The sequence below is a fragment of the Aspergillus chevalieri genome, chromosome 2 (assembly GCF_016861735.1).
Source record: "Aspergillus chevalieri M1 DNA, chromosome 2, nearly complete sequence".
In the NCBI taxonomy this organism is placed as follows: domain Eukaryota; kingdom Fungi; phylum Ascomycota; class Eurotiomycetes; order Eurotiales; family Aspergillaceae; genus Aspergillus; species Aspergillus chevalieri.
In genome coordinates, this window is record NC_057363.1 from 1,439,644 (window position 1) to 1,458,948 (window position 19,305).

General features: G+C 48.3%; 7 protein-coding genes and 1 non-coding gene across 8 annotated transcripts; 3 read left to right on the forward strand and 5 right to left on the reverse strand.

The window, feature by feature from the left end:
- Positions 1 to 447: 447 nt before the first annotated feature.
- On the reverse strand, positions 448 to 819 carry ACHE_20493A (uncharacterized protein; the record flags this gene model as incomplete). Its single annotated transcript, XM_043284802.1, has 3 exons — positions 448 to 531; positions 591 to 672; positions 743 to 819. The coding sequence occupies 3 exons, from the start codon at positions 817 to 819 to the stop codon at positions 448 to 450; spliced, it is 243 nt and encodes an 80-aa protein (XP_043133557.1).
- A 545-nt stretch (positions 820 to 1,364) lies between these two features.
- ACHE_20494A (putative MFS transporter) lies at positions 1,365 to 3,361 on the reverse strand (the record flags this gene model as incomplete). The annotated part of the gene is made up of 9 exons (XM_043284803.1): positions 1,365 to 1,609; positions 1,659 to 1,976; positions 2,026 to 2,073; positions 2,126 to 2,179; positions 2,232 to 2,588; positions 2,643 to 2,672; positions 2,736 to 2,828; positions 2,882 to 3,042; positions 3,096 to 3,361. The coding sequence occupies 9 exons, from the start codon at positions 3,359 to 3,361 to the stop codon at positions 1,365 to 1,367; spliced, it is 1,572 nt and encodes a 523-aa protein (XP_043133558.1).
- A 1,330-nt stretch (positions 3,362 to 4,691) lies between these two features.
- Positions 4,692 to 6,481, reverse strand: PEX3 (peroxisomal biogenesis factor 3; the record flags this gene model as incomplete). Its single annotated transcript, XM_043284804.1, has 4 exons — positions 4,692 to 5,355; positions 5,405 to 5,801; positions 5,859 to 6,247; positions 6,324 to 6,481. The coding sequence occupies 4 exons, from the start codon at positions 6,479 to 6,481 to the stop codon at positions 4,692 to 4,694; spliced, it is 1,608 nt and encodes a 535-aa protein (XP_043133559.1).
- A 739-nt stretch (positions 6,482 to 7,220) lies between these two features.
- On the forward strand, positions 7,221 to 8,002 carry ACHE_20496S (uncharacterized protein; the record flags this gene model as incomplete). Its single annotated transcript, XM_043284805.1, has 4 exons — positions 7,221 to 7,356; positions 7,417 to 7,682; positions 7,742 to 7,893; positions 7,954 to 8,002. 4 exons carry the CDS (start codon positions 7,221 to 7,223, stop codon positions 8,000 to 8,002), a joined length of 603 nt encoding a protein of 200 aa, XP_043133560.1.
- Positions 8,003 to 10,493: 2,491 nt separating this feature from the next.
- On the forward strand, positions 10,494 to 11,264 carry ACHE_20497S (autophagy-related protein 101; the record flags this gene model as incomplete). The annotated part of the gene is made up of 3 exons (XM_043284806.1): positions 10,494 to 10,572; positions 10,643 to 11,002; positions 11,071 to 11,264. The coding sequence occupies 3 exons, from the start codon at positions 10,494 to 10,496 to the stop codon at positions 11,262 to 11,264; spliced, it is 633 nt and encodes a 210-aa protein (XP_043133561.1).
- Positions 11,265 to 11,918: 654 nt separating this feature from the next.
- yop1 (putative membrane biogenesis protein (Yop1)) lies at positions 11,919 to 12,903 on the reverse strand (the record flags this gene model as incomplete). The annotated part of the gene is made up of 6 exons (XM_043284807.1): positions 11,919 to 12,036; positions 12,087 to 12,144; positions 12,200 to 12,263; positions 12,458 to 12,466; positions 12,537 to 12,743; positions 12,850 to 12,903. The coding sequence occupies 6 exons, from the start codon at positions 12,901 to 12,903 to the stop codon at positions 11,919 to 11,921; spliced, it is 510 nt and encodes a 169-aa protein (XP_043133562.1).
- A 1,159-nt stretch (positions 12,904 to 14,062) lies between these two features.
- On the forward strand, positions 14,063 to 14,175 carry ACHE_t20011S. Its single transcript has one exon. It is a non-coding gene; the product is annotated as a tRNA-Leu (tRNA).
- Positions 14,176 to 14,779: 604 nt separating this feature from the next.
- On the reverse strand, positions 14,780 to 19,279 carry ACHE_20499A (putative RSC complex subunit (Sth1); the record flags this gene model as incomplete). The annotated part of the gene is made up of 4 exons (XM_043284809.1): positions 14,780 to 14,977; positions 15,035 to 18,762; positions 18,848 to 19,067; positions 19,187 to 19,279. The coding sequence occupies 4 exons, from the start codon at positions 19,277 to 19,279 to the stop codon at positions 14,780 to 14,782; spliced, it is 4,239 nt and encodes a 1,412-aa protein (XP_043133563.1).
- Positions 19,280 to 19,305: the final 26 nt, after the last annotated feature.

Consider the following 19,305-nt stretch of genomic DNA (forward strand, 5'->3'; position numbering starts at 1 on the left):
GTCGTAGCTAAGCCCATCACTACAAGATAGAATGCAGTCATTGCAATTGAATTTACAGCTACAAAATGAAGATGAAATTGTCATGTCACCATGTCATATTTTTGATAATTCTTTTAGATCAAGATGACCTCTCCATAGCTCTAGCACCCCAGCTGCAATAGTAGGCTGGTAGGCGAAATAACTTGAATCGAGCATGAATTGACCAGTTCCCATGCAAACACTCCGAGGATCAGTAGCAAAGGATCCCTCCAACCCCACCAAACACAATCACCACCCCGGATAGACATTGCCCGGCGAAAGAAAATCGAAACCGTTAACGAGCCCTAGAGGTTGGAGGTAGAGGAAGACAGGTCGAACGGCGGACTCCGGTTTTCGATACTCGTCAGAAGACAGTCCAGACAGGCTACCCGATGGAGCGGCTGTCAACGAAAAACGATCATGAGGTCATTAAGCGTCGAAGTTGTCATGTTCAGCGTTCAACGTGGAGCGGTCACACGAGACTGAGGTGGAAAGGGGCGAGTCGTTTACTTCCTGTTGCATCTGTTAGATCCGTTCAACCGTCTCATCCAGGTAACTTGAGAGCAACTCACGATCTCGCTCTCATCTTTCTTCGCTTTCTCTTTAAACGACGAACGCGCTTCTTTCTCCACTTGGCTCTCATCTTCGTAGAAACTGTGAAGCTATGTTAGCAGCTACTCAACCAAAGACTAGCCAAGCTATTAAATACCAGGGGAGAACTCACACTTCTGCGAGGATGAAAGAAGATGGTTGTAAGAAAGATCCAGGGAAAGCCGCGGCGGAGCTCTTTGTGTGCGCCATGGCTGAGTCAGCACAGACTGCCGCTAAGGGCTCGCTAGTGCTGCGGGGTACGTGATTGGCTCGACTGTCATCCGTGCACTGTTAAGTTTACCGAGAGCTAATATTAGTCAGCTTGATGGACGGTATTGAAATCGGCGGTACAGTATAGACGTCATGGCTTCGATATGGCAGAGGGAGTAGAAAGCTATTATATGTGTCAAATAGTAGAATTGGATTCAATTCATGCTTCAATTCCTCATCTGTGCTACTGAACTCTTTGTCAATGCTACGACTACATACATACATACTACAGAATGCTATGTAGGGCTGGATGCGATATTATTCCAGAAGCAAATCAAACTCATGCCGTATTAAAATGACGTAAATTACCAGATAACCTATGTTCAAAATCATCTGTGCTTTTCCATATCTTCATGCGAATCTCAGAGCTTTCCAAGCCCTAGCCCTATCCAACAATATGCACATGCGAAATGGGAACGGGAAGCAAAAATAAAGAAAAAAGGAGAGATAAGATAAAAAGAGAAATCATGATATCATGATATCCGTTAGTATAGGTAGCGGTAGTTGGGCGCCATATCGCCCATGTAAGCCAGTTCGTCCTCAGTTGGCACAGGTGCGGTGCCATTTGCCAGAGCACGGTCACGCCTGCGGTTATCCCACCAGCAGGCGGCGAAGTAGCACGTACACAGGGCAGCAGAGAAACAGAGGAAGGATAAACTAATGATATACCCTGGTCGGTACAGGGGAGCATCTTTCTCCAGGAAAGAGTAAGTGGATATAATTCCGCCAACTTGTTTGCTAGTTAGCTCTGTACCGGTGACAGAATGAAGGAGACTCACTGTTTCCAAAACCAATCTGCCATGCGGATCCTACGCCACGTCGTCGATGCCCTCCCAAGTTCATCGTAAACCAACATACGATGACTGGCATTGCGCTATAACAGCCGCTTGTGACTAAGAAAAGAGCACCGTACTGGGTGTTCTTTTGATCCTTCCCATGGACATTCAGCAGAATGCCGTATCCTGCGATTGCAATGAGCATCGGAACTATCGTGAAAGCATACCGATGCTTTACTTTATCGGAGAGGTATGCGACCATCATGGAAAAGACGAATGCAACTGCCCATGGTGGAATCGAGTACAGATTCGTTTTGATACCTGGAAGGGTTAGATTCATTCCAATACAGCCAAGGACAATTAGACTCACTGCTGTAACCATAGGTCTGGATAATAGTTGGCGCAAAGTACGCATATCCTGCTGGCTGTCAGAACTTCTTCTGATGGAATGTGTATGGGATTTGTCTTACCGTAGGCTGTGACAACCTGACCAAAGTACATCCAACCGGCAATGATAATCTTGTCTGCTACCGGTCAATTTGCTGAAAGGATCAAGGGCAATGAAACATGACTCACAGTCCTTAAACACATCCAAGACATCGCGCCAGCCCAATTTAGCGTCGTGGTTGGCCTTTCCAACATCCTGAGCCAGCTTCGCACGAAGGAACTCCCGCTCCTCCTCGTTGAGCCACTTAACCTCTTCCGGGAAACCAGGAACGACGAAGAAGCAAATCAACCCAACGACAGCCGTGAGAATACCTTCGATGATGAAAACCCATCGCCAACCCGCAATCCCACGGATCCCGTCCATCTCTCCAATTCCAGCCGCGAGAACACCACCAAATGCACCGGCCAAAGTCGTGGAGCTGAAGAAAAAACTGAATCGCTTTTGCGCTTCGCTGCGCTTATACCACATTCCCATCAGATAGAAACCTATCCATCTTTAGTTCGTATTCGAAGATCATCAGGGAGGTAAGGGTCACGTACATCCGGGGAAGAGGCCAGTTTCGAACATTCCTATCGCGCGCAAGAATATTAGTATAAGCCGTATTCAATCAGTTGCCAAGGGCAAGTTCTTACCTAGAAACCAGCGAGTAGCCATCAAACCACCCCAGTTCTTCACAAAACCCTGGCAAAGCATAACAATGCCAAAACCAAACATGCATAGCGACACTGTATCGAATCAGCCGGGTTACACAGCCAAGGGGGGAAAGACAGGAACGTACACCAAACGTGCGGCTTCAATTTCTTGAGCAGGAGATTGGACGGAATCTCGAAGATGATATACGGAACGAAGAAAATGGTCAATGCGGTGTTGTATTTAGTCCCATGCAAGATACCCAGATCTTCCTTGAGTCCAAGAACCGCCGCATTACTGATATTGACACTGCGCAAAGTCAGAGGACTGCGCGCTTCTAATTATCCAAGAAGAAGGCATACCGATCCAAAAACGCCAACAGGTACATCACACATAAACACGGAATAACATGCCAGTCGACCTTGGCCATGAGCTTGCGCTCCGTCGTGGTCGTCAGCGGAGGGAGATCCGACGAAGACATCTGGATCTGGCTTTCGCCTTTGTCCTCGGGATCTATAATGGACACGCGACGGCCGCATGTCAGCGAAAACATTCGAGGCATTGGTAAAATAGGAACGAGTGGGAATGGAAAAATGGTGGCACTGGAACACGAACCTGTAGCGCCCATTGCTGGCGACGAGTTATATATACACAGGAGTAAATTATGGCGGAATTCGATTTGACAATGCTTGTGCGACGATGCAGGGCAAAAGGATTGACCGGGGGGGGAGTGCAATTCAAAGAGTTTGCTTAGGGACAAGACATTGGCGGCAGGATCGTGGTACAGCAAAAGGACGACTCTAGAGATGAATAGGAGGAGAAAGAGATAAGAGATGAGAAGACAAAGGTGAAATTGAAGAACAAGCTGAAAGAAAGAACAAATATGAACAAAAAAACAAATCCAATCAACCAAAGAGGGGAAAGCAGTTAAAATGACCCGAGGCCAAAACCCAGGCAAATCAGAGGGAAAAAGGAGCAGCAGTGCAGATCCGAGGGCACCAGAGAGTCTATCCGCCAGCGATCTCGGCCCTTGCGCGAAGGCGTGGATACAGGGAATGACCTGTAATACATAAGCAGTCATTCCTGGAATGTCTGCATAATTCCTATCATCCATAGAGAATAATCTCTATGCTCTCATTCCGTGACTATAGAATTTGTACTCTGTACTTGTAGGGCCAATCACACCAGATCCTCGGTCCCGGTTAGGCTTCTCCGCAGTTCCAGTGCTTGGGGTCGTATTGTGTACCGTGGTATTTCAGTAAAAAGTAACTGGAGTCATGGGTTCGGAGATATTCAACAGAGGATACTTTCTACAGAAGTATGGATATTATCAAAGATATACAGTAGCAATATTGTGCAAAATTCAATTTTCAGTCAAGCTTAAACTCAGCTGAGCTCGACCCACGAACTTCGCCGAACCCGGAGGATCTCCGCCACCCGTGGGTCCAGCCGGACTCTTGATATTTCTCCCCGATCTCATTGGTAATCTCCTCTCTCCACCGAATATCAAAAGACTCAACAACTCGCAGATACGGCTTCCGACATGGTACAGAATAAGAAACAAAGAAACAAAGAATCGATGAACCGCGCTATCATTGCTTACTGTCTTGGTCCCTGTTACACGCACACGCGACAGTCAAGCTTCGAGGAATGCTGAGATGAGATCATCGGACGCTCTATGATTGGAAAACAGATGTGATAAACATAAGATAGTATTACCTTACAGACGCCCATGAGGTTCATATCGCAACTAACTAGACAAACATATGGGCAAATAGCCCGAAATGGGAAGGTACATGGGAGGCTCACAGAAGACAAAGAAAAAAAAAAAAGACATGTCGTATAACACGCAGGATCTCCTCGGACAACTTGTACCACGTGCAATCATTTGGCATGCTGTGAAACAGGTGTCAATTTTTCTTTTTCTCCTTCCCGATCTCGGTCTTACTTTCCCTGAATCAACTCAATGGCTTCTCGTCTTCTTCCACGGCTTTTCCCCAAGCCTTCTCGAAAGCCGAACCCGGATCGGTTTCTCCTACCACGACGGTTGATCCTGCATCCGCCGTGGGTGGTGTGAGTGAAGTAGTGTCTTCCTCCTCCTGATCAGTCATCAGTGACTCAGTCTTAATCTTCGGCTGCTCGGATTCCGGCGATTCGAGACCAAAGTTCGAACTGTAAATCACAGCCGCGAAAGCTTCCAGTTCCCGAGCACCCTGGTCCATGGCTGTCAAATACTCATTCGGAGGGTTAGCCCCATTACCAATCACATGTGCCTGACGCGCCAGCACTGCCAGCACATTAGCCAGTTTCGTCTTGCGCTCTGCAATCGTCGTTGTCGAGTGTAACGGCTGGGTAGAAGTCTCTGGGGCCAACGAGGACTTGAACGCATCGTTTGCACATTTTCGCTCAATCAGAGTTGCGAATCCTTCGTTGTTCAACAGAGTCAGAACGTGGCCAAATGTCGGTGACTCGATCAAATCCGCCGTCTCGTCCAGGAGGTGTCTCAGCGTGGATGCTGTCTGGGGTGATGCAGCAGCTGTTACTCCAAGCACGCCAGACTCTACCAGGAGACAGTCTTCCTCCTCACGTGGCGGCAACAGATACGACAGCCATTTCTGGGATCTGCACGCGGTCAATACAAGGCAGTTTCGAAAAGGGGCTGTAAACATGCCTTCGCTCCTCTTCCGTGCTACCTTCGATCTTCATCCGAATCTGGACTGTCAATTCCGACAACTTGGATACCGAAATGTCTTCCCGGGGATTCAGAGGACCAAATGTCTCCATCACGGCAGCTTGTACCCGTTCCATCAACTGTTTCCAACCCTTATGAAGAAGCCACCAGCTGAAAGCAAGATACCGTCTGTTGGTCTCATAATCGTTACCCAGTGTTTGCGTGTGGTCGTCATCATCATGGTCCTCAAGGCGGATTGTAGACGTGTTCGCAGGGGGTGTTGCCAAAGAGATCACGCTCGACAGGTAGTTCCGACGGCCAAGCAGGTTGAGTTGGATCCGAGTAAATATGGTCAAAAGGGACAAAGTGTAGATAAGAGTAAAGGCTCTGGTAATAGCTGCTTCTGTTAGCATCAACCGTTCGCAATTCGCAGATCCCAGCGGGCAGGACATACAGAGAATCTTCACATCATTCCAGAGTTGAGTCTTGTTCCGCTTCACCCGCGGCGGCGATTGCTGCTGCTGTTCTTGTTGCTCCGGTTGCTGCTGTGGCTGTCCATCACCCTCACCGGGCGCCTCTCCAGCCTGGCTAGCGTGTGCAAACCCTTCACTGGCTAAGCTCCGGCGATCATCGTCCGGCAAGCTGGGCGACACCGAGCTCAAATCAGATCCCGTAGCCTCCCCAGCATTCAACCGAGCTAGCCGCTCCGCCCGTTTCCTCTGCAATTCCTTTGTCAATTCCTCCACCGGTAGAGCCTCAAGGATATCCTCCGTCGCAGTGGGCAAAAGTGCAAGAACAGTGTAGGTGCAATCATTCTGGTTCTGCTCGAAGCGTCGTCGCAAACTATAATTCGACTCGCGTGTCAGCTCTTCCGTACGCGATCATTTGCTCTCGTTGATAACGGTTTCGGTCGACTGACTTCTCACGAGCAATTCGATCGCTGCTCATGCGCTCACGCGCTTCTGAGATCTTGGTCAACACGTATTGTCCCGCGAGGTAGCCGGCTCCGATGACGCCAGCACCGATCGCGAGGCCTTTGCGATTGCGGCGGAACCAGCGCCTCGTCGCACCGATCATGTTGTATTAGCTGTCTGGGTGGATTATAATAGAAGAAAAGATCGCATTAGATTAGTATTGTTTATTCGTTCATCGTACTGCGTTCATCAGGTTTAAAAGATAGCTTGGATTGGGGGTTGACAGGAACGGAGGTCGATAGCGGTCGGGGATCGCTGGGACGCGGCAGGCCTCGGTTAATGATAAACGGTGTGGCAGGTGGAAGAAATGACCGCTGGAAAGATGATTGTTTGTGGTTTATATAGGCTGAGTATGGAGTGTGTACGATTTGCTATATGTAGAGATAGATTGCAATATCAAGTTTCTGTCCTATCAACGTATTTCATCCTGCATGGGCTGTAAGATAGGATCTCATGCCCAAAATGACAGCACGTGATACGTCCGAAGTTTGCGATCAGTGCATAGACGACACGATACCCTCTAAACAGCACTGGAATAGCTTGATATGACATGCTGATGATTATCATTTACAGTCCTTGACAATTTAGCTACGTGGATAGCCCTCTGTCCTGTCAATTGAACTGTCAGGTTCGGTATCTGGTTTGGCAGGTGTGGCGGTGATAGGGCGTTTTCCTATTTGGGATCCGATGTATGTGAGTCTTCACATCATCATCCTCTAGGCTGCATCCTTGCATAAATACACCATTTTTATTCTTATATCGCTCTGAATACTTTTTATCATACCACATCTCACGCTTCAGATCTTACCCTTTAGAAACAAGTCTCTAGCTCCGCGTTCAAGATGTCAAGTGCTCAAGAAACCGTTTCTTTATCTGAGAAACACATCCAAGAAGAACCTGCGGAGTATAAAATCCTGTTCAATGACCCTCTTTGGAATACTAATCCCGACTTGACCAAACCGGCGTCCGATACCAAGGGTAAGACCCCCTTAATGATACATCACAACACGAGCTAATCATATTGAATGTGCCTGATAGCTGCTGAAGTTACTAAAGAGCCGCCCTCGCAGCCAAAATGGTCACTTAGCCACGGGGAAAGGATTAAAGAGCTAAGATCGCTTCTGAAAGATTCGAATCTCAAATACGACAAAGAGAACATTCAAGCTGCCATCAAATATCACAAGACGTTCAAACCGGAAGAGCAGTGTGGCAGCAAGAAAGCCTTCTTCAAACACGGCTCCCAAGTAGACGAAGAAGAGTTCAAGCATCCTCAGGCATGCAACTGCATTGGTGGATGGGCAGAGGTAAGTGGTGTCTTAACCCTAAAACTACTACTGGCCACGGTCCTAATTAGACTCAATAGCCCCCTTATGAAAATCCATGGGGTCAAATCATTGACGAGAGAGTGTATAATGCTAACCAACGTGTTCGTGAGGGCACTGAGGCTAAAGCCGAAAAGGAAAGGGAAAAAGAGCTTTGTGAACTGAATAAGGGCACCTTGCATGGGTTGGCGAGGTATAGTTCCATATTAGCATCGTAAAATTCTTCATGTTACTGATTACTGACTGACTACAGCTCGATGTTGGAACCATTTCGCCGGTTGAATAAGGCATTCCGGAACTAATTCAGAACTTCGAATACACAGCCTTCGCTTATGCCGGTTCAGCATTGCTTAATTCACGCCAGATTTGCATAATGATACCTCCTGGTCAATTGCTCTAAGTTAGTTTGGTTAAATAGTTAGTGAATGATTTACTTGAAACTGTAATGGTAGTAGTATGTGAAACCACCTTACGTTCTTCCCATCTTTTTATCCACCGTCTACACAGGCTGCCTCGCCCCAAGTACAGCCAAACAGCGGTAGAACTATCTCAACGATAGCAGTATAACAATAGATCTGGATAAAATGGAAGATCGCGGTACGAGATCTCTTGAACTATAAGTCAATCACTCATACCAAATCGGCCTTCGTTCGATAATCTTCCTTTCTTCCGCGTCCCGGTCCTGTGGTCTATGGCCACGGGAGCTCAATTCAATGATGGCAGTCGTAGATGGACGTTCATTTTCAGCACATCGAGGACTCGTGGATAAGCATATGATTATATCAAAATCTCAATCCATTAATGCTCTCTACGAAGTACACGCCTACTTTTAGAATGGCTCCAGATGAACACCATAAATTAAAAGAGTATTTCTTTGCAACGGATGAAATTAAGTGATCTCTTATTCCGATACTGCTTCTGGCCTTTGCTAAACAGGACCAATAGGACCTGCTGCACGCCATTTTATCCGGGCAATAAACCGGCTTGTACTCCTAACTGGTACTACGAATTCTGCTAGGAAGGAAGATTCATATCCATAGATAGTAAAAGTTGTGTTTAAAGGGGGCCCCCCCTCAACACCTTGATCAGACAATCACAGAACCAATCAGTGCCCCTGATGATATCTGGAGAGCTTCTAGAAACAATTTTTCTGATATCTACTCGGTGCTGAGCGGAAACCTACTTCTTCCAAACACGTGGCTCCAGGATACAGTCTTCATTTGCGTGGACCCCAAGCCTATCGGCCAGAGAGCATCGCAGCTCTCAACCCCATGATACAACCTGGGTACCTCAACGAAGCATAGCCGCTTACTGGCTTGCAGAAGGTGGTTGGAACACTGGTGTCGTAGCATTTTCAAATGTCAGCACAAATGGTGTTGAACACTGGGGCTCCAACATCACTAATACATCATCACACAAGAGCTGACCATACATCGTCAATTAAGTATTGGAGATTTAGATATTCAAAGAAGCGGTTCAGAGAGATGATGTGGGTTTGTTCAAGATGGGGGCCGTGCAATTTGATGTACATTTGTGAGATCTGGGCCAGCCGAAGGGGATGCCGAAGAAGCTATGCCACAGCTAACGGTGTGGCTTAGTGCTCATCAGACCAAACTCAACAATTTCCAGCAACTCGGCTATTGGTATAATTCAGTTTCTCTGGTAGTGCGGCATACGTGGAGGGCCTATTACGCATACAAAGTTGTGAAAGACAAGATAGTAAGACTTTCTACCCTCCCAACATACAAGGTCACATTGCTAAGTAACCTTATGGTACATGAAACCGATGTTGGGCGTGTTATCCGACTCCCATATTTTTCGTGGAGGACTTACCGTCCATAATCTGATCAAGCGAGTAACATCCTACATCGAAGGCCTTAAATGGCTACAGTGCTGGAGGAACCGCTGGGCAAACAATGGATCATTTAGTCGACATGACTTTCAATTGTCCAGAGGCAGGATTGGTAGACGGCTAGTTTGGAAACGTTGAATGGTCCACTGTGGATTTCGCAACAGTCTGGCTAACGCAGTGGATTCGGGAGCGATGGTCCCGTAAAGAATTTATCGCAATACAAAGGCAGCTTTAGTTTCTTTATGGAGACTCTTTTGCTGGGAGGCGAGGATTCAGGGTTAGCAGCGATGATATTGATTTTGTATAAATGATTTCTGGCCTGTGTTTTCTTTGTTGGAGGCATGCACTACATGGTTACGATATAGGGTGTGTAATCAAAGGCCAACGTTGTAGTGGTCTAGTGGGCTATGCGCAACTCTACTTTATATGTTCGGCTGCCAATTCCCGGAAATTTCGCTTCAGATCTATCAATGCCTTTGGTCAAGTTTCTACTTGCTTAACTGCGGATGTTCTGTTCTCCGTGCTCTGGCCAGTTCTACGAACTAACCGCGGCCAAGATAGCAGCACACCTCCCTGATTAGTGATAAAACAGAAATAAGTTACCCCTACTAAAACCCCTAATATCAATAAATAGTCTGACCAGGAATTACTCCGTACATAAAACCAATAGTCATGCATCCTTATCAGCTGACTAGTGATGACTAACCCCTGGCACATTCCATCCCCATTCCTAACGTCACATCATCATCGCTTTATCTCCAACATCCCTCGAACTAATTTACTCACTCGAACCTCTACAGGACTTTTTCTTTTCATCTGTTTGTACGGCCCAGCTGGCCGTATTCTACAGCCAAAACTGGGTCGTTATTAATCTGCCTCACGCCAAATAACTACAACCGAACGATTACTTACCCAAAGACCTTCCCCAGAGTTCTAGCCAAATGGAGCCCCGCAGAACCCCTCCAGAGTACTTTCTGGAGATTTTCGCAGACTCCACGACCGTGAGAGATGTATTAAAAGGTATTTCCTTCTTTACTTGTTAATATAATGGAAAAAGAAAAAAAAAAGTATGGATACTAATATAGAAAAGGCATTTTAAACCTAATCTTCTTCCACCGATACTTCCCTTCCATCCGTCCCACCACCTTTGACGTCCTCGATCTCACCCTTCCCGCCATCAACGACGTCGATCTCGAAACCCTCATCGACACCCGTGTCTCCTCGCTCGTCCGCCAACACCTTTCCTCCGCTGCGGGCAGCAATAACGTTCTCGATGGCGGGAGTGGCGGCGTGCGCGGTCGGATAGCCGTCGAGTTCTATGAGAGGAAGCGAAGAAGGCCCGGAATGTGGTTTGGGGGGTTGGCGGGGATGACGGGGAAGGGGGAGGAGGAGGTTTGCTGGGAGATTTGGACGTTGGATGTTACTATCGCTACGCCGCGGACGGAGTCTGGTATGCTCTTTTCCACCTACTCACCCCGGGTTTATGGAAAAGGGGGGTATATGCTGACAAGGGGATAGAACGCGCAAAAGTCCGCAAAGCGATGGAGAACATGCTCCAAAAGGCAGCCTTCAAGATCCTCGCCGTCGTCAACAGGGATAAGGACCATATCCCGCCTATCACGACTAGCGAATCGAATCCGTTCCCGTATCGCATCGTGCTGAATCCGCGGAGCGACAGCTGGCAGAATCGCATCGGTATTGGGTTGTATTGATGCGAGGAGTTAAAGGATTGAAGTGTTGTCCGAGCAATCCGGCTCATACATACATGCGTGCATTTTGCATATGGCGATGGCGATTGGCGATTGGCGATTGGCGATTGGCGATTATATCGGGCTACTATACCCTTACATTACATCCTCCCACTCATAGGTTGGTGACAATATTGCTTCTGATGCTGCGTTGGTGTTACGGAGTTTCGTGGCCTCTGGAATGATTTTAGGGCAACTGTACAATATATCTTACCTTGAATAATATAACGCTTGAAGACGAAGCTCAATATCAAAATAACTGTCGAAAATCGCAGGATATAACAATAAAACGTGAAATTCTTTTGCATCAACAATTGAATTCAACGCATATGATAGCATAGCAACTCAACGCAAATACCATTCCCGAAATTCAAGATATGGCAAAATAAATGACACGCAAACGTAGCGAAACCATTATTTCTCTATTCCCTTTCGTTCTCACCGCACCTCCATTCCGTTTTCCTTCTACCCTTCATTCCTTCATACCCAAATCTAGCGGTCAATCAATTCGTTACCTCGGGCCTTTGGACATAGATAATCGACTTGGTTCATGACTGAACGAGAACTGGCCATGAACATCTAGATCCAGGCGGCGAATAATTCTCCGGGCGGTCGCGTTTACTGAGACTTGGCGGCGGCCTCGGCCTGAGCACGGAGGTTGGCCGAGGTCGAGCCGTTGTTGAAGAAGCGGCCGAGGACAGGCTGGAGGAAGGAGTGGAAGACAATTTGGGCACCGCTACAACATGTTAGATACCGCAATGGGTTGCTGGAATGCAGCGAACTTACTTGGTCTGGGGAAGAGACATCCAGAGGACAAGGACGAACTTGAAAATGTAGTAGAAGGCTAGATAACTGGTTAGTCATGGCACTTTCAAATCCAATAAGCCAACCAAACTTACGGAACCAGTAGGCAGCGCTGATGGCACTCTCAACGACGGTCAGGAGAGCGTAGACAACCCAGTACTGCAGAGCACATAATCATCAGTCGGGTTCTGCAACGGGAATGGGGTCACGTGAAGATGGGGTGGGAGAAAAGCCGCCCGTGGTTCCCGAGAGATACCATGGTGAGCGACGGATAAATAATCCATTCACCATTGATCGTTGTGTGGAATTCGATCGCAGACAAATTTGGGTGTATAATATCACAAGAAACATACCGTCAACCACTATATCACAAAATCATATCATGTCAGCCGACTCGATCACCGCATACAGAAAGATAAGAACAAAACTCACCTGAGTGTCATCCCGGGTACCAGGCGTGAACAGGGCGTTAATGGAGTAGTAACCGGGGATAAGGAAACCAGCGAAGTTGACGAGGAACTCGCCAGCGATGTTAAAGAAGACGAGGAAGAAGTAGACGCCGACAAGACCCAGGATCGCGTACACCTTGGGGACGTTGGTCTGGCGCTCCAGGTTGTTAAGGATGGGGTACTTGGAGAGCTGCGATCGTATAGTAAATTAGCATGCCATTTCTAGATGTCTTTTCGGTGTCTGCGTAGTGGCAGGCCGTCAAAGACGCCGTAAAAATAGAGCACACAAATCTTACCTCCTTGTCGAGCTGAGCAACCATGTGCTGGGCACGGTCCTGGAAAGTGGCCATTGTGGAAGAATAGGATGGTACCTAGCAGAAAGCAATAGAGTGCGTTGGATTTAAAGGTGAACGTGTGGATAATGAATCGAGAACGATAGAAAAGTTGGTTGTGAGGAAGAGAGATCGGTAGCTGAAAGCTGGCGTTAGAGATGACGGTGCGGTCTGTCACGTGATGGGTCGTGACGTCGGAAGGCGGGCCGTACTGCCCTCTTTTTGAGTCTGCCTTGTACGAGACCAGGCATGGCTTACTCTGTAAGGCTACTACTGCTGTCTCCTATTTCTACGGGTTCCCAGGTTCCCAGACTCCTATCGACCGCTTGCTGGCTGTGCGGCTATACCGCTCTCTGCTCAATGCTTGAAGTTCGTTCGTGTCCGGTGCTAAACCAATCAAGACATCGAGTCCAGATGCATCCGTGCTTCCGCATATACAAGTACGGATGCCCCAAGACCTGACTTACTCCGTGCACCATATAGCGTAGGAATTGCGTACACCGACCTATCACTCGGGAGAACATACATAGTAGATGAGGAGGTAGTGATGTATCTCACCGGCCAGTCATATCGCTGGTTAATGAGAGCGCCGGAGGGGTATGGATATGCAGCCGCCCAGGTGCACAAGTGCCAAAGTATGGACAGCTTGGTGAAAAGCCAATACGAAACTCTATTTGTAGTTGTGTCGGCAATTGTCTGCATCACCTTTGGTGTGCGACTGAGCGTACAGGTACTGCGTAGTTGGGTGCACTTGTACAAGTACATACCCCTCACAGGTACGGAGTTGATTGATCACTTGTCTACCTTCCTCTTGCATCAAAGCAGTGTGCGCTGTCTACTCCTATGGCCGGACTGGTCTACCCTCTTGCATACGTTTGAAGGGGGTTTCTAGAATATCTGGAATCTGCTTTGCCATCCTTTTTTGACTACGCCGATACAATTGCACCACCACAGCCGCCGCTATATATATATATGGAACACGCTGATACACGAACGAGTCAGGACACCATGAAACATGAAATGAAGCCAAAGACCCACAAACATTCCGCCTTCGATTCCCCAGTCGAAAGAATACCTTCATATTCAAGGCTTGAAAATGGCGAATCAAAAAATTAATAACTGACTTGTACTTCTGATTTGTGACAAAAGACTAAAAAACAAATAATTTAATATCCAAGGCAAGATGGCCGAGCGGTCCAAGGCGTCAGGTTAAGGTTACCTTAACATACAACTTCAGCGAAGTTTCCTGATCTCCGACAGGGGGCGTGGGTTCGAATCCCACTCTTGTCATTTCTTTTTGCACTTCGTCCAACCTTTTTGTTTTTATTCCGGCAAGCTAGACTGAGCCAATGCCGGCGAAGCAGAGAAAAGCATACCTGGTTAATATTGGACTCATAGAGTGTTTTGTAAGAATCCCGTATGGGATATGCAGAGTACCCCGAACAGAAAACCGCCATACAGGTTTTTGATGTTTACCACGAGAAAAGATTCCAAATTACAATCGATTGATTCTGAATGAAAAGTCACCAAAGGACCAAACCATAGCTGGTCAAGTTCGGATCTAAAGTAACAATATCCTCCCAGATAAGACAATAAAAAGGCAGATCTCAAAAAGACAAATCAGAAGTGAGAAGTGAAAATACACTCGCGGTTAGACCATTTTTATACCCTTTCTTTCTTTTCGTCGAAAAAAGAAAGAACTCGCTCGTTGATAAACAGAGCATTGCGCCATCAACCATCATTTCCGTCACCGAATGAAATCACTGAAACGCCTTTCGGATGAGATACACGTAAGAATAAGACATAAAAAAAAAAAAAAAAAAACAAACAAACATCGTAGAGAATGAATAAAGATACATATAGATAAAGAGATGAGAAGGAAGATAAACCAATCTTATTCCTCGCCAAATTCGGCGGCCCCATTGGCACCGATATTATTGAAGGTAAGCTTCAACTTTGGTTGCCCAGGAGGAGCAGCGGCAATTGGCCCATCTGGTAGATTACCGGCGCTCTCACTGGCTCCTGGGTCATCAAAGTTGGCGAATTGAGGATAATTCTCCGTCTGCTTCTTCAGTTCAGAGACACATCTGGCCTGTTGCCTTGTCAGTACCATTCATACCCACGCGGAACAAGATAAGATGGAACCTACCTCAATGTCATTTGCATCCTGGAACAAGATACTGCCGTCCTCATTGTAGGTCCGAGCATTCTGGCACATCAACCGGATATCGTCAAAGAAAGCCTTGGCGCTCTGGTACTCTTCGCGGTTGATCTTCTTCCGAATCATTTCCATGGCAATCGGGTTTTGGATGATCATGTAGTAGTCAGGATATTGCGACTTCGGAGGCGGCTTCATGAACGGATCGATAACAGCACGAGTAACAGGGCCATCCTCGCTCTCAGACTCCTCTGCCGGTAGCTCCTGCTCCATCTCCATGAGAGACTGGTAGACGTTGTTGGTGATATCCTGCAAAGCGGCTCGATCCGTGCTGCTCAACGTCTCCACGGGTTTGGCCTGGCGGCCCCTCTTGCGCTTAGGTTGTGGTGTCTCTTCTACTTGTTCTTCCGCCTTGCGCTTGGGCGCTGGTCCTCTGCGGCCACGCTTCTTAGGCTGGGGAGTTTCGGAGCCATCCCGAGATGGCTCTGGGGACGACTCGACGGGCAGTCCCTTACGCGTCCGCTTCTCCTTGTTCACCCGGCGACGCTCAACTCTTGCCTCCTTACGAGCAATGGCATCTTCAATGGAATCATCATCGGCATCCACAGCCATGAGCCATTGCTCTTCGGTAAGACCATCGTCGTACCGGGTAGTCTTGCGCTCACGAGCGCCGCGACCAGCCACTTCAGCTTCGACCTCTTCCGTGACGGGGTTGTCTTCGGCCATGTAGATTTCCGGCAATTCATCCTCGGCCATCAGACGAGGAATCTTACCCGGGCCATAGGGCTCGTTCTTCGCCCGTTCCCTATCAATGGCCTGGAAAGCAGCCAGCTCCTCTTCGGAACGGGACATGATTGCGTTCAAGTCATCATCATCCATTTCATCGTGGTCGCCAATTTGATCCGCAGCTTCGGCAGTTTCCAGCAGGGTCCGCAGGAGAGCATCGCGTTCCTCATTGGTAGACTTGTTATCGAATTTACCGGCCTGGATGACCTTACCGTCCATGTCGAGCTTGAACTGCGCACGTTCCAGAATCTTCTCTTCAACAGAGTTGGAACTGATCAACCGCAGAATACGGACCTCGTTCTTTTGGCCAATACGGTGAGCACGATCCTGAGCCTGCAAATCCTGGTGAGGGTTCCAGTCCGAATCGAAAATGATAACCGTATCGGCGGCCTGAAGGTTGAGACCCAGACCACCAGCACGCGTCGAAAGCAAGAAGCAGAAGTACTCCGAGTTGGGGTCATTGAACAGCTTCAAGAGGTCGGAACGGTCGTCCGACTTGGTGGCACCATCAAGACGGAGGTATTTCAAGGACCGCAACCGCAGGAAATCCTCCATAATGTTCATGATCTGCGTCATCTGGAAGAACATCAAGACGCGGTGGCCAGTCGCCCGGAATTTAGGAAGGATCCTGTCCAGAAGTTCGAATTTACCTGCGGTTCGCCAAAGGAGATCGTTCGAGATCCTTGAAGGATTCATTTGGTCCTCCACAGGCTCGAAAACGAAAGGATGGTTGCAGAGCTTCCGCAACTGCATCAGCATGTTGCTGAGTCCACGCATGCCAGTCTTTCCGCCCTTCCCATCACTAACGACCATCTTATTGTGGGTAACAAGTTGTCTGTACAGCTTAGCTTGCAAGGCAGAGAAACGACACTTGATGACACGCTCCTGCTTCTCGGGCAAATCCTTCTCGACATCCTTCTTGAGACGTCTGAGCAGGAAGGGCCGCAGGACCTTGTGGAGACGACGAATAACGAGCAGCTGCTCTTCTTCACTCAGCTCCATGCGATCTTGACTTCCGGTGTTGGCAAACGGTGTGTTGAACCATTCATCAAACGACTTGACCGATTTGAAGATGTTGGGCAAGACGAAGTTCAGCAGAGCCCAGAGTTCGGGAAGATTGTTCTGCAATGGAGTACCGGTCAAAATCAGACGGTAGCGACAGCTGTAGTATGTCGAAAGGGTACTGCTCAATTTCGACTGTGTGTTCTTCATACGGTGACCTTCGTCGACAATCATGTGAGTCCACTTGATCTTGCTCAGGATCGGCCGGTCCTTGATAATGTACTCGTAGGTGGTCAGCAAAACCTGGAAGTTGCCATAGCGAATCTGCTGCTGTTGCTGCTTTCGTGCATTCGGAGGTCCTTTATACACGACCCTAGAAACAGCAGGTGCCCACTTTTCAAATTCCAAATTCCAATTTGTCAGAGTACTGAGCGGGACAATGACCAAGAAGGGACCGTTGTTGCGCTTCTTCTCAATGACATAAGTGATTAAACTGATCGTTTGAATAGTCTTTCCGAGACCCATCTCGTCGGCCAAGATACCGTTCAGGTTGTTGTTGTAGAGTGAAATCATCCACTGCAGACCACGCATCTGGTATTCCTTCAGGGTGCCACCAATGAGAATCTTAGGCTGATCAGTAACCTCTTCGCGAATACGGTGAGCCACAGCATAGTAATCAATCTTCTTCTTGCCGCCACCTTCGTCGTCATCCTCGCCGGTAATCATCTCCTCCTCTTCCTCCTCGTAGAATTGCTGCTCATCCTCACCATAACGCTCAGCTTGGCTACGCTGTTGTTCACGGACCGAATCGGCGAGCTGCTTAAGGAAGTTGTCCGTTTGCCTGAGCAGATGCGAGATACGCGAATCCTTGGCCTGTCCCAAGAGCTTCATGTAAGTCTCCTCATCGTTAGCCTTCAAAGCCTGCAGACGCTGCTTGGCAGTACGCTCCACACGCTTCTGCTCCTCGCGCTCCATGTACTGGTGATGCTGGAGCATCATGCGACCCAATTTGTGCATGCGATTGCGTTGCTGTTGGGCAGCGTTTTGAAGCTCGATACCGTGGCTGAGAATAGCCTGCAAGTGATCGTACTGTTTCTTCTTTTCTCTGGTTTCACGAGCATCGCGCTGCTGCTTCTCTAATTTCTCGGTGATCCTAGCTTCGCGCAGGGACTGTTTCTTCATACGGCGGTGGCTGGAGCGATTAGCGGTCATTCCCAAGTTGTCGTAATGGAACATCTCGTTCTGGATCTGTTTGCGGAAGAGTCTTTGCTTGGGCAATAAGTTGAGCATCTTGTACTCAATCAATGCCTTCAACTTCAGCGAATCGTCACCCGTCGGCGCGTCGCTGCGACTCGTGTCCCAGACACCAAGATTGGCAGGCAGTTCTGCCAGTTCAGCTTTCCGCGCATTGATCTTGTTGTACAGTACCGTTTCCCTGTCCTCGCGCACTTGCTCTAGATCGAGACCGGCAGGAAACAACGCCGGAACGCGCGCACGGTTTGCGCGAGAAGCGTGGTCTCCATAGGTGATAGACTTCGCTAGCGAATCGTATGGCGACTGGAAGCTGTCGTAATATTCCCTTGCCGGTGGTGTAGGCTCCGCACTTTCGGGTGGTTGGCTCGTTTTGTCTTGCACTACACCATCAAGAATGGACTCGGCAGCCGAGACGTTATCGGCGGGCGCAGGCGTTTGCGGTTTCTTCGACGCGAACAATTGTTGCTGAACACGGGGAGGAATCGCAAGGTTCTTTGACAGCATCTTGAACGCCAATATCTGGTTTCTGAGCGTGGCTAGCTGTTCTGCGGAGAAACTGCCGCTGGTGACAGGCGCATTCTGGGCAGCTGAAGCTTGTCCAGAAGGCTGCGACAGAGCGCCTGTGGGTGTTGGAGCATCCTGGGATGCACCGGTAGAGGAAACGGAGCCATTTCGACCTACGTTATCAGTATCTGTCAGTTATCAAGTCCCAGTATCGTCTTTTATGCGACAAAAACATGCGGTTTGTGGAGGCCTCCTTACCGTGGCCGTTCGTCATTGCATCGGGGGTCGCGCCATTCAGCTGTTGTTGACGTTGTTGCGCTTGAAGCTGTTGTTGTTGTTGTTGTTGTTGTTGTTGTTGTTGCGCGTACCGTTGTCTATGAAAGACCTGTTGTCGTTGGACGGCAGAGAGGAAATTATGAGCCTTCAGGTATTCCGGATCGTCAGGGCGTACGCCTTGTTCTTGCATCTGCTTGAATTTCTGAAAAAGATGTTAGACAGAGTCCATTGCGACAGCTAGCGACAGAAAGTGACGAGAACAGAGTCGGAAGAACCGAGACGACATGGTAAGAGACAAGGGGCGGCAAAAAAACGCGTTACCTTGATGGTTTCTTGGACAGTTGCCTGGGTCAAATTCGGCGGCAAACCCATATTACCAGTCGCCATATTTGGCGTTGACTGGAGAGACGCCATGTTTTCGTTACTTAGCGCGTTGTTAC